Raw genomic sequence first — 14,439 nt, forward strand, 5'->3', positions numbered from 1 at the left:
TAAAATTGTAATTAAATAGCCAATTCAGGTAATTAAATTTAGTATAATAATACCAAATTAGAACTTTTCTTTTTATATTTTTTTTATGAAAACAAACAAAAGAAATTAAACTAAATTAATTTGGCCACAATTTCCTTCTAATCTATCGGAAACTAAGACTTTTATTATCTCCTAAGCGGACTCTCAAACACTTGCAAATCTTCCCTCCTATCAAAAGACATTTTTGCCATGCGTCAGCGGCTTGAATCTTTTGTCTAGGAACATGCCTTAAAGCCAATAACTTTAATGTTGCAAAACTTATTGAATCCGCTTGAGTCTCAATGAACTGTCTTGGATAACTTTGACCACCTACAAACTGTTAGATTAAATAACTACCTTTTTATAGCCTTGTTTTTGAAGAAACACCAAACCATCCAAAATATCTCATAATTTTATATCAAACACTGGGCATTGCCCCAAATGTCGATTATATCCGAAAATCCAATCATCATTCCCATCACACACTACTCCCCCAGCAACTCCAATTCATGAGTCCAATTTAACAACACCATCCCTATTTAAAAGAACCCAATTACTTGTCAATACCTGACTAGAGCTATCCTCATGTTGGCTAATCTAAGTATTCTTATGAATTGTACTGCTTTGCCCAGCTATAGGAGACTTTGACGATCTCAAAAGGGCTCCAAGATACACCTTGAAAGGTGAAGAGATTTTTGTTCTTCCAAATACGCTAAGCAAGCAAGCCAAAAAGACAAGGCCAAGGAATCCCTCTTATGATTGTCCTCGAGTTACTCTATAAATTAGAGACAAGCCATTCATAGAAATTAATAGAGAAAAACATGCTTCAATGATTAATCAAAATAACCTACAACAAAACTTCCTTGGCGACTGAAGAGTCTCTAAGCACGTGTAACAAATCTTTTGATGCATGGCCACAGAACGAACAAGAACTATCATTTCCAATTCCCTATTTCACTCGTTCTACATTGGTAAGTAATCGTAGTTTGAGTACTAACCAAATGAAAAACCTTGCCCTTTGGGGACCCTGAAACTTCAATGCCAATTTCCATGTTGTATCTCTAGGAGACCAAGTACGCTCTCGTAATAGTTAGTATGCACTTTTAATGGAGAAAGATCCTGTTGAAGTACCCATCCACATAATTCTATCCAGTTCCACTGTAGGATGAGAAGGGGGAATACTCACAATACGTCTTATGACATCTTTCGATGCCCAAACTCGAAAAAGATCTGATTTTACATACCTTGTTCATTATCATTTCACCAAGCAAACAATCTGGAATAAGGTTGGCTTGAAAAGGAATTCGTAAAACTAAAAGACCTGCTCAGGGACCTAGAGATCTGTCCAACACCGAATGTTGTTACCATTTCCTACTGACCAAGCTAGATTACCACGATGCAAAGGCTAGATCTTGGCAAAGGTCTTCCAAAGGAAAGAACATCTACCTCGAGAAATACTTTCCGGTAATCTCTCATTTAGGTTATACTTAGATTGAAGAACACAGACCCATAAAGCATTATCCTTTGAAACTATATTAAACCCAAGTTTCAGGAAAAAATATGTATTATGGTCCCGCAATTGCCTAAACCCAAGACCACCATAGCAACAAGGTTGACAAACTGAATCCCATCCAATAAGAGCCAAATTTTCCTACCATTTGAGGCACCCCAAATGAACTGCCTAGTCATGCGTTCGATCTCCTCACAAATACCTTTGGGAATAATCATGGATTGCATAAAATAGGTAGGATTCGATAATAAGACTACTTGTGCCAAAGTAGCTCTACCTGTCACAGTCCAATATTGACCCTAATCGGACATAGTGGTTCCGGGACCACAAATCCGAGTAAAAAAATATTTTAATATTATTTTGTGAGTTTATTATGTGTGAATTTGATTGTGTAAAATTTTTGTGTTTTAATTTCGTCGTTTAAGTGTCCGATTTAATAAAAAGGGCTTAATCGCGTAAAATGAAAATTTAGGGGTTAAATATAAAAGCACCCAATTGTTGTTGCCTTCTTAAATGGGAGGATTTATGATGCAATAAGACCAAAAGAAGGATAGTGGGCGGCATTTGACAAAACTAACCTTAAGTTATATGTTATATATTATTATAAGGTTAATTTAGTAATTAGGTAAATTATAACATTATAATAAAATAAGTCATAAAAAGATGAAAGCATTCATCTTTGTTAGCCGAATGTTGAAAAGGAAGAAACCATCTATGGCTTCTTAGGTTTCGGCATTTTCTTAGCTTGATTAAGGTATGTTTTAGTTTCGATTTTTGATGATTTTTATGTTTTTGTGATCGTTGCTTCTTGTTCTATCTAGCCCATGCTTTAATTTTAGAATTTGATGGTCATTTTGAGATATGTCATTGATGAATGTTTGAGCTTTGTGGTATTTGATGATGAAATATGAAAGATATGTGAAAGATTAACATGTTTTGTCTTTGAATTTTTGGTGAATTTGTGTAATTAGGGCTAAATTGTGAAAATAAATTTTTGAGGGACTAAAATGTGAAATAAATAAAATGTGAGGACTTGTATGAACATTAGGAATATTCGGCCCTAGCATGGATTGTTTAAATTTTGTGCTTTATACAATATGGACTAAATTGCAAAAAGTGTAAAATATCAGGGGCAAAATGGTAATTTTCTAATTTATGTGTTTTTGGACTAAATTGAATAGAATAATAATTAACTAGTTTATTTTGAATATATTAAGATCAAGAACCAAAGAAATCGGAGTTGTGGATCGAGGAAAAACTAAAGTCGTCGATTAATTACCGGTTTCGATTTTCACCGTCCGAGGTAAGTCTATTAGAAATTTAATGTTATTAAATCAATATATATATCATATATTTAATAAGCTGGAATTAATAGTATATAAATCGATTAGAACTTTGTGATTTTCATATGTGTTAGCCGAACATATGAACTGAATTAGTTAGATTCAAATTAGTGGTATAACTTACATGTATATTAGCTATGGTATGCTTTAAGCTCAATGAAATGAAACTAATAGTAGAATTTACATGGTTAAAGTTCGAATCTGTGATACAAGTTTATTGAGTTGAACTTAATATTATGAATTTTATATACATATGTGGTTCGAATATTAGTTACCAATTCCTTGAGCTGAAGTTAAAGTTGTGAATTATACATATATGTTTGAATGTGTGGTTGCTATGAAGAATTTAATATAATTCAATTTTTATGGAGATACGGTTATTGAGTAAGATTTATGTAATCATAAAGAATTATATGAAAGATCATCTTTGTATATGAGATTTTCAGGCTTTGTGCCTAGCAAGCTTAATGCCGGTAAAATATTTCAGACTTTACGTCTAGTAGGCTTAATGCCGGTGAAATATTTCAGACCTTACGTCTAGCAGGTTTAATGCCAGTGTATTGAATCAGGCTTCAAGCCTAGCAGGCTACGCGTCGGTGAATCTATTCAATATATGTGTTTAGAAAGTTTATGTTTATTGTCAATGTAATATCAAATGGATTGTAAAAAAAATTAAATAAACATGTATGTATTATGATATATCCTGTTCGATGTTGAGGTAAGTATATTAATTGATTGTATATAAAAGTGATATTGATAGATATATATAAGTATTTGTCAAATAAATATTCGGCCTTATGCTATAGTAATTTCAATTCAAAAGTTTATATAATGTTTATTAGATGTAATGAAATTGTTCTAAGGTTAATAAATGTTTAGATAATAATTATATGTGGTACTTACGGTTTTAATAAATTTACTTAAGGAATTATATGATTTTTATATATTTTTGTTATGTTAAAGACTTACTAAGCTTTATAAGCTTACTTGGTGTGTTTACGTTTCTCTGTTTTATAGACTTTTAAATCAAGCTTCAAGCTCGGGGATCGTCAGCAAAATTCATCACTCTATCTACTATTTCGGTATTTAAATGTTTGAACTCAATTTATGGCATGTATAGGTTGGATGATATTTTAAATGTCGTATTTTGAAATTTTGTAACTGTAATTAATAGCCATGCGAAAGTGGCTTATTTTCTTGCAGTTGAGTTTGTTTTCAATGCATATGTTTTGTACTAATGGTTTAAAACCAAGCTTATACTTATGCATATTTGATCGTGGTTTAAGCTTATGATATATAAATATATGTGATGCATATGTCTTGTTTTTTTTTTGAATTTGATGATTCGGCTATGGAGTTAGTTATTTGGCCGAAAGTACATGTGGTTGAATGACATTTAGTTTGAATGTGTATGGGTTATAATAAATTAGTTGGTATTAGTCAAATATGTCATATACATGTAATATGTTTTGGATTTGGTATTATATGAATTCGGTTATAGGTAAATGGTTTAGCATGTTTTAGATTAAATGGTTGATAAATTTAGTTCATGAAAGGTGTTTATATTAACAAAATGTTATGAAATAAATTAGTAATTTGCATATGTATATTGGATTATATGAAATTGAAAATTATGTATAATTTGGTATTAAACTAATTATGAGTATAAGTATAGTTGACTTGTAAATTGCATATTCGGCTTATGTTTCTTTTAAAATGGCTATAATAATATATTCATTTGTGCTAGTTGATAATAAATAATAATGTATGTTTTAAAACTCTTAAATAATATATTATATACATATGTATGTATTTAAAGTAAGTTTGAAATCTATAAACTATTTACCTATACATTCAGCTAAAGATAGTAACGTTAAAATGAAAATTTTTGGGTTTAGTATGTAAAGCATTTCAATTTTAATGGCTGGCCAAATATGTGTATATGAATAATTGAGTAGTAAGTTCAGGTATATTTTGAGTTAAACTATTAGCATGTGAATTGTTTAAATTCTTGAATTCTAATGAACGTCTGTTCTGAGTTGTGTTATGTCCGGTAATGCCTCGTAACCTTAATCCGACGACGGATACGAGTTAAGGGTGTTACACTACCAGCTAAATATAGTTGTCTGGCATCCCAACTTTGTAACTTACTATGAACTTTTCCCACCACAAATCTCAAGTAACTAGTAGTAACACTCTCATGGAATAAAGGTACACCTAAGTAGTGTCCAAGATTATCCACTTATTAAAAACCAAGCAAATCACTAATCAGCATCTCTAGATCATCATCAACTGTACTGGAAAAGAAGATATTTGTTTTTAGAGCGTTAACCTTATGCCTAGAGAAAGTACAGAAACACTCTAAAATATCCTTAAGAAGTCGAGCTTGTTGCATATCCACTTTGCTAAAAATAAACAAATCGTCGGTAGAGAAAAGATAAGATATAATCGAACCAGTCTGGGATAACCAGATAAGACACCTCTTACCTATAAATATAGCAGAGTGAAGACTATGTCCAAGGCATTCCATACACAATACAAAGAGGTAGGGAGAAAAAGGGCATCGTTGTCGAATCCCTCTGACAGGCCTGAATTTCTAAGTCGACACACCATTCCAGAATACTTGCATGGTAGAATTAGAAATAGCAGACATAATTAAATTTTTCGGTAAAATTTAATTCTGAAGTATCTAGAGTGACTGTAGAAGTGTCGAGTCCGTTGGGGCAAACAGTATTAGTGAATCAGGTTTGTCCGAGATGCCCGTTAATTATACAAAATAAAACTTTTCCTATTGACCTGTTGATTATGCCATTTGGGGATTTTGATATAATACTGGGGATGGATTGGTTGTCTGAACACGGAGTGGTATTGGATTGTTATAAAAAGAAGTTTAGTATCCAGACAGAAGCCGGGGACAGAATTAAGGTAAAGGGTATTTGTACTAATGGACCGGCACGTATTATTTCAGCGATAAAGGCTAATAAATTGCTTCAGCAAGGTTGTACAGCATATTTAGCCTATGTTATTAATTCTGATTTGGTTGGTAGTCAGTGCAGTAAGATCAGAATCATATGTGAGTTTCCAGATGTATTCCTTGAAGAACTACCGGGTTTACCACCTGACAGAGAGGTTGAATTTGCTATAGAGGGTATCCGGGTACAGCACCAATCTCTATACCACCGTATCGAATGTCGCCCACTGAGTTAAAAGAGTTGAAAGTGCAGTTACTGGACTTGTTAGATCGTGGATTTATTAGACCGAACATTTCGCCTTGGGGAGCTCCAGTATTGTTTGTTAAAAAGAAAGATGGATCGATGCGGCTTTGTATTGATTACCGACAGTTAAACAAAGTGACGATCAAGAACTGTTATCCGTTGCCCCGTATAGATGATTTATTTGATCAGCTAAAAGGAGCTTCAGTATTTTCGAAGATTGACTTGAGATCTGGGTATTATCAGCTGAAAGTAAAAGAAAGTGATGTGCCAAAGACTGCTTTTCGTACTCGATATGGTCATTATGAATTTTTGGTAATGTCGTTCGGGTTAACTAATGCTCCAGCTGCTTTTATGGATCTGATGAATCGTATTTTTCAGCCGTATTTAGATCAGCTTGTGGTGGTTTTTATTGATGACATCTTGGTTTATTCGAAGTCAGAGTCAGAGCATGATCAGCATCTCAGAACCGTGTTACAGATTCTGCGGGAAAAACAGTTGTACGGGAAACTAAGTAAATGTGAATTCTGGTTATCAGAAGTAGTATTCTTAGGACATGTTGTATCTGCGGATGGGATTAGAGTTGATCCGAAGAAGATCGAGGCAATTGTTCAATGGAAGGCACCAAAGAATGTATCAGAGGTACGCAGTTTTCTTGGTTTGGCTGAGTATTACAGAAGATTTGTAAATGGGTTTTCGAAGATAGCTTTGCCGATGACCAAGTTACTACAGAAGAATGTTTCATTTATCTGGGATGATCAGTGTCAGAGAAGTTTTGAGACATTAAAACAAATGTTGACAGAGGCACCAGTCCTAACTTTACCAGAATCAGGGAAAGATTTCATAGTGTACAGTGAAGCTTCTTTGAATGGTTTGGGTTGTGTATTGATTCAAGATGGAAAAGTAATAGCTTATGCATCTCGACAGTTGAAGCCACATGAGTGCAATTACCCGACACACGATTTGGAGTTAGCTGCTGTAATCTTTGCATTGAAGATTTGGAGACATTACTTGTATGGTGAGAAATGTTATATTTATACTGATCATAAAAGTCTTAAATATCTTTTTTCACAAAAGGAGTTGAATCTGAGGCAGAGACGATGGATAGAACTTTTGAAATATTATGATTGTGTTATAGATTATCATCTAGGAAAGGCGAATGTAGTAGCAGATGCATTGAGCAGAAAAGTAGCGGTTGAATTACGGACAATGTTCGCTCGGCTTAGTATTAATGATGATGGAAGTTTGTTAGCTGAGTTAAGAGTCAAGCCGGTAATGTTTGACCAAATCAGAGCAGCACAGCTAAAAGATGAAAAATTGATGAAGAAAAGAGAAATGGTACAGTATGGTGCGGTGGAAAATTTTAGTATTGACGAGCATGATTGTTTGAGATTTCAGAATCGAATTTGTGTTCCAGCTACTTCTGAGACTAAAGAACTGGTTCTCCGAGAAGCACATGATAGTATTTTTGCTTTGCACCCAGGTGGAACGAAAATGTATCGTGATCTACGAGAACTGTATTGGTGGCCAGGGATGAAGAAAGATATAATCGAGTATGTTAGTAAATGCTTGACTTGTCAGCGGGTAAAAGCAGAACATCAGGTACCAACAGGTTTGTTACAGCCTATTACTATTCTCGAGTGGAAATGGGATTGCATTACCATGGATTTTTTTACGGGATTGCCATTGCCAGTGAGTAAAAAGAATGCCATTTGGGTGATTGTCGATCGACTCACAAAGTCAGCTCATTTTATAGCAGTTAGAACCGACTGGTCACTACAGAAGCTTGCCAAGGTTTATATTCGGAAAATTGTTAGATTACATAGTATTCCGATATCGATAATTTCAGACCGAGATCCTCGATTTACATCGAGATTTTAGAGGCAGCTACATGAATCATTGGGTACTCGACTTAATTTCAGTACAGCTTTCCATCCTCAAACTGACGGACAATCTGAACAGGTAATTCAGATATTAGAAGATATGCTTCGAGCTTGTATCATTGATTTTGAATCAGGTTGGGAACGATATCTGCCACTAGCAGAATTTATTTATAATAATAGTTTTCAATCTAGTATTTAAATGGCTCCGTATGAAGCACTTTATGGTCGAAGGTGTCGATCACCATTGTGTTGGATAGAATTAAAAGAAAGAAAAATGATTGGGCCGGAATTGATTCAAGAAACAGAAGAAACAGTTAAAAAGATTAAAGATAGACTGAAAGCCGCTTTCGACAGACAGAAATCTTATGCGGATTTGAAACGACGAGATATTGAATATTCCGTTGGTGATAAGGTATTCCTCAAGGTATCACCGTGGAAGAAAATTTTGAGATTTGGTCGGAAGGGAAAATTGAGTCCACGTTTTATTGGGCCGTATGAGATTGTGGAAAGAATTGGGCCTGTTGCTTATCGATTAGCTTTACCTCCAGATTACAGAAAATTCATGATGTTTTTCATGTTTCGATGCTTCAGAGATATAGATCGGATCCTTCTCATATCATTCCCACTGAAAACATTAAAATTCGATCTGATTTAACATATAAAGAAGAGTCGGTTCAGATATTAGCACGAGAAGTGAAAGAATTAAGAAATAAACGGGTTCCTTTAGTAAAAGTTTTATGGAGAAGTCATAGTGTGGAAGAAGCGACTTGGGAACCGGAAGAGACGATGAGAGCACAATATCCTCATCTCTTCTCAGGTAAATTTCGAGGATGAAATTTATTAAGGGGGAGAAATGTAACGACCCAAAATCCATGGGCACCGGAAAAGTGTGTGTATTATCGGGCCTCCGTCTTAGTGAATTGAGTTCGAAAATAATTATTAGAAGTAATTATGAGTTTAGTGAGTGATTAATTATGTATTAATTAAGTGAATTTAGTCTAATTAAAAATGATTAGGAAAAGGATTAAATTGCAATGGAAGTGAAAGTTTAATTATAGATTAAAAGAAAGTTAAAAGGACTAAATAGGCAAATATGCCAAGTCCCATAAATGAGGTGGCATATGCATTAAATTCAAGATTTTGTTTAAGTTATATATAAATATTATATGTATATAATTATTATAATTATTATAATTATTTATTCAAATGGTAATTTATATTAATTGAATTATTTTATTATGGAATAAATTAAAATTAACACAAATGTATGGTGAAAAGATGGTACAAGTGTAATAATAATATATATACACTTGTATTATAATTATTATTTACTTAAAATTTAAGTAAAAGATATTAATTAATTAATTAATTATATTATGAGATTTTTATTTGGTAAACAAATTAAATAGTGACAATTGTATGGTGTTGATGGTGTACAAATGTGAATATATGATTGAATATTTAATAGATATTTAGAATAAAATATATAAAGTAAATAAAATAAAATGAAATAAAAGAAGGCAAATGAAATAAAAGAAAGAAACAGAATAGGCAAGTGAAAAATAAAAACAGAGAAAGAGACGAAACAGAGGAGAAAGAGGGGAGAAAGAAGAAAAAGAAAGAAAAAGGGGAAAATAGATTTTTAAAGCTTGGAGTTAATTTGGTAAGTCAATTAAGCCCTTTTTATTTAGTTTTGATGATTTAGAAGTTTTAAAACAAAGTTTTGATGAAATTAAGTTAATATTTTGGAAGTTTATAGTTTTTTTTAAGCATGATTCATGTTGAATAAATTGCTGAATTAGGGATTTAATTGAATAAATTTCAAGTTAGAATTGATAAAAGGATTAAATTATAAAAGAAACTATAAGTTTTATGTGTTAGGGACTAAATTGGGGAAAATTCGAAATTAGGAAAATATGCTGAAATTTTAATAGTTAAATTTAAGTTTGGATGAAATTTGAATAGAAATAGAGTGTGAATTGAATTAGGAAAGTAAGTGAATTTTGTTAGGATTAAATTGAGGATAATGAAGAAATTGAATAGAAATTTAATTATTTATCATAATTAGTGTTGAAATTAATAGTATAAATTATTATTATTTTCGTAGCTAACAAAGAACCCGAGGCATCGCCATCAAAAGGAAAAGGGAAAGCTATCGAGGACTAAAGCGGGAGATTTACGGTTTGTATTACCATAATTCAAGTTATTTATTATTAAATGTTAAATTTTAAATTATGTGTTTAGTAAATGAAATGTGAGGTAAGTATTAATATTAGTATTATTATTATTATTATTATTATTATTAGTTGGAATTAAAGTGAATAGTCGATATGAATAAATATTTGAATTGTTTGTTGATTGAAATTGGGAAATGAATTTGAATCGAATTGTGAATGGTATTAAATTGTATGGAAATGTATTGAGTTGTGAAAATGTGTGAATTTGTGAAATAATTATTGATTGAAAGGTGGAAAAATGATTGAATTGAAAATGTGAGAAATTGTAATTGAATTGAGAATATATGTGATTTAAATACCCTATTAACTAGTCGGGCTGAGTCGGATATAGTTGGCATGCCATAGGATTGGAAGAGTTCAGGGATACTTCGACCTCGAGTCGATGAGACACTGGGTGTCACTATATTCCTTCGGATAGATTCGATGAGGTACTGGGTACCAACTTTCTTCGGCTTTGCCGATGAGACACTGGGTGTCAACTATTGCTTCGAACTATCCGATGAGGCACTGGGTGCCATTCTGGTGTGTTTGGTTGGATCCGTGTATCCACCAAAGTCCGAGTTTTGTTAACAGGGTAAATGATGAAATGATAAACCGAATGAGTTGGTCAAATGAGCTATTGAAATGAAATGAAAAAGTTGAATTGTGAATCGAAATGTGAAATGAGATTGAGAAATGAACCTAAGGTTCATGATTTGTTCAAACTCAAATTATGGATATACGATATTGGTTGATGAATTGCTATTGTTGAGATATTGAATTTAAATTGTCTATGCGAATTATGCATTACATGTTTATTATTGTTATAATTTGAATTATGGTAATACCACTGAGTATGAAATACTCAGCGTACGGTTGTTTCCGTGCGCAGGTCGATAGAAGTCAAAGGTCCCGATTCAGCATCCAGATCAATTCCGACTTCAGCGTAACTTTGGTGATGTATATTTTGTTTGGTAAATGTGGCATGTACATAGGATGTGTATAAAGATTATTATGTTTAATATAAATGGTTAAAAATGTTAGTATTATAAGTTTAAGATTTATAATGAATGAAGTTTACCTAATTTGATTTATTTATTGTTTTGTTAAATTTAAATTAATATCATGTAGATTGAGTTTGATTAGAAGTATTTAGAATAGAAAATGTGAATGTGAAATGAATTGATTGATTGGTTATATTTGAAAATGATATGGTTTTAAATTGCAGGGGTTTGATGTAAAAATAAGCAGAAATGTTGCCGAAAATTTTCTAAAAATGAATGAAATCAATTAGTAAAATTTATAACAGTTTATTAATTATCTTAATAGGTTGGTTATTTATTTAAGAATTATTTTTAAATTTCTTGTATATCCGGTAATGCCTCGTAACCCTGTTTCGGCGACGGTTTGGGGTTAGGGGGTGTTACAGGGTCCAGGTGTTGTTACGGACAAGAGCATCCAACTCAACAAGAACAGCTTCTTTCCAGAGGGGATGAGCCATAGCAGCATGAACGTTCGTAGGAACATCAGGCGATAAGTCAACACCACTTATGTAAAACTTCGGTTTAAAAATGCCGGCTTTGCTGCGGGTGACCATAGCATCAGAGTTTTGTGGAGTAGGAATGGGAGATGATATAGGCACAAGGACAAGTGAGTGAGTTAGTGACGCAATTGAGGGACCAGTCAACATGGGAGAGATAGGTGAGTCAGGTTGTGGACAGACCAGTGAAGTAGGTAGGGAGGGTGGTAAGGACAAAGTAGGTTGACTAGAAGACTGAGCGGATGACCCATGAAGGTTTAATCTGGGAGCTAGAACCATCAACCTGGAGCTAGTGTGAGAGGGTGTAGTGACTGGGGTTGTTTTGGAACAAGTGTCTTTGAACTGAAATTGATCTTCATGAAATGTTACATGTCGAGAGATGTAAATTCGGCCATTGCTATCTTGGCAACGATACCCTTTATGAAGAGTAGAGTATCCGAGAAAAATGCAAGGAGTGGATAGAAATTGGAGCTTAAGTTTGTTATACAGTCTAAGGTTTGGAAAATACAGGCATCCAAAGGTTCTAAGGAAGGAATAGTTGGGCTTAGTTTGAAAAAGCTTTTCATAAGGAGAAATATATCCTAAAGGTGCAGAGGGTAATCTGTTAATGAGATAGGCAACATTGCTGAAAGTATCATTCCAATATGTCACTGGTATTGAGGCATGAACTAGCATAGAGAGCCCAGTTTCAACTATCTGGCGATGCTTGCATTCAACCAAGCCATTTTGGGCTGACGTGTAGGGACATCTGACTCTCTGCAGAATTCCATGCTGAGCGAGGTAGGGTCGAAGAGCTTGAAACTCACCCCCACCATCTGTTTGTAGTGATCGAAGCTTCAGCCCAAGAGCCCTCTCAACCTGTTTGTGAAACTAAGGAAAAACAGTGACAACTTCTGACTTTTTATGCAAGAAATAGAGCCATGTAAATCTTGTAAAAGCATCTGTAAATGCTACATAATATCGAAACCCATTCGATGTTACCGGTGCTGAACCCTAGACATCTGCTGCTACAAGTTGTAAAGGTGCAACATATTGAGTCTCTGAGGAGGGTAAGGGCTGTTTATGCTCTTTACCTAAGTGACACGCAACACATGCAAACATATCTTTATTGTCATAAAAAACCATATTACAACACTGTAATGCTTTGATCAGTACATTTCTGCAAGGATGACTTAGCCTAGCATGCCACAGACTTAGAGGGACTGAAGCATGAGTTTGAAAACAACTAGTTGCCTGACTAGGCTGATCATTCTTAAGAGTGTTGTTGAAACGAAGCTTATACAGGCCATGCTGCACTGAACCTTGAAGAAGCACCTCATTGGTCTTTAAGTCTCGAACTTGACATTGTGAAGGAAAGATTTTAAACATCACTTGATTGTTTCTGGTGAACTTAGACACAGAAAGCAGGTTTTTAGTTATTCAAGGTGTATATAGTAAAGACTTCATGTAAAGTGGTCATGTCTTAGTAATAAGAGCTGACTGACCGGAGCATAACACAGGCAGAGAATTACCATTACCAACATACACCCTACCTGGTCCATGACGAGACGTGTTATCACCAAGAGATTCAACTGAGTGAGTGAGATGATGCGTTACCCCAGAATCGGGATACCATGCAGCATCCCCAACCGTATCAGGAGTAGTTACCATAGCATGGGGTTGAGGAGCAGACACAGCCATGGATGGAACCTGTTGCACTGGGTTACCAACAAAAGAATTTGGCCAGCTAGAAGGATGAGTCACCTGATATGTCCAGTTAGAGTATGGAACCATAGGAGGAGCAGCCATACAGACATTAGCTTGTGGATGAGGCCTGTAGTTAGTGCTTTTGTAGGACGAATCAAACCGGTAGTAGCAACGGTCCACAAGATGTCCTATTTTACCATATAATTGACATTGAAATCGCATGCTAGAAGAACGGCCACGCCCACGACCACGAGAGGTAGATGGCCGATAAACCGGTGTGGACCTCTCAGTAGGAGAGTCAACAGACTGCTGTGAAACTAGATTGGCAGAGCTGGGAGCCTCAACCATTAGAGCTTGTTGTTGAGACTCAGCATCAATCAGCATAGTCATGACACTCTAAAGGCTGTACGCGTTGGACTGGCGACAATGATAGAAACAATTGCCTCGTACTCAGATGGTAGTCCATTTAAGATCGCTGTGATATGTTCGTGTTCGCTGATGATCTCCCCACAGCCAGCCAAATTATCACAAAAACACTTAATCTTCATTAAAAACTCTCGCATAGAGAGATCGCCCTTTCGTTGTGAGTGCAAAGCACGGCGATAGAACATTAGCCGTGAAGTAGACTTGCTTCCATACAATGACACAATAGCATTCCAGATTTGTGCACTCGTGTCCAGACCAATTAGATCAGGTAGAACTGTTGTACTAGCTGAAGACAAAAGCCAAGAAGCAAGCGTGCTATCTTGCTGTTCAAACCTCGCAAAGTCAGCATTTTCTTGAGACACCCCATTATCATCAAGCACCGTCGAAGGAGGTGGAATAGTCTTTAAATCAAGAAAACTTTGCAGTTTATAAGCTTTAACTGCCAAAAGAATTTGCTGATGCCACAAAAGATAGTTAGAGTCATCAAGAAGAACACTAACCTTCTTGGTTGAGAAAAACCTATTATCAACAACACCAGTAAACAGATGAGATGCCATCATGGAAATGGCAAACTGAGCAGCAGATGGACTCGATGGAAGATCCAT

The 14,439-nt window shown here is 34.6% G+C and overlaps 1 protein-coding gene and 1 long non-coding RNA gene across 4 annotated transcripts; one reads left to right on the forward strand and one right to left on the reverse strand.

Moving 5' to 3' along the window:
• Positions 1-2,198: 2,198 nt before the first annotated feature.
• Positions 2,199-4,184, forward strand: LOC107892851 (uncharacterized). The gene is made up of 3 exons (XR_001682641.2): positions 2,199-2,282; positions 2,746-2,831; positions 3,889-4,184. It is a non-coding gene; the product is annotated as an uncharacterized lncRNA (long non-coding RNA).
• An 8,630-nt stretch (positions 4,185-12,814) lies between these two features.
• On the reverse strand, positions 12,815-14,439 carry LOC107890894 (uncharacterized). 3 transcript variants are annotated; one of them, XR_005918238.1, is made up of 2 exons: positions 13,255-14,439; positions 12,815-13,111 (listed from the first exon to the last, which is right to left on the reverse strand). XR_005918238.1 is itself a non-coding variant. In XM_041101032.1 (2 exons), exons 1-2 carry the CDS (start codon positions 13,796-13,798, stop codon positions 13,083-13,085), a joined length of 573 nt encoding a protein of 190 aa, XP_040956966.1. In that variant the 3' UTR covers positions 12,815-13,082. The 3 variants fall into 3 exon arrangements, 2 of the variants coding, with proteins under 2 accessions (XP_040956966.1, XP_040956965.1); XM_041101032.1 differs by having other exon boundaries at positions 13,255-13,798; XM_041101031.1 differs by having other exon boundaries at positions 13,234-13,798.

This window comes from Gossypium hirsutum, chromosome D09, assembly GCF_007990345.1.
Source record: "Gossypium hirsutum isolate 1008001.06 chromosome D09, Gossypium_hirsutum_v2.1, whole genome shotgun sequence".
In the NCBI taxonomy this organism is placed as follows: domain Eukaryota; kingdom Viridiplantae; phylum Streptophyta; class Magnoliopsida; order Malvales; family Malvaceae; genus Gossypium; species Gossypium hirsutum.

Bases quoted from the DNA above. Each gene is read 5' to 3' on its own strand.
- LOC107890894 (XM_041101031.1), bottom strand. From the start codon at position 13,798: ATGACTATGCTGATTGATGCTGAGTCTCAACAACAAGCTCTAATGGTT. The intron at 13,112-13,233 runs GTAATTCTCTGC...TCTGTGTCTAAG, and splicing joins TAGGGTGTATGTTGGTAATG to TTCACCAGAAACAATCAAGT.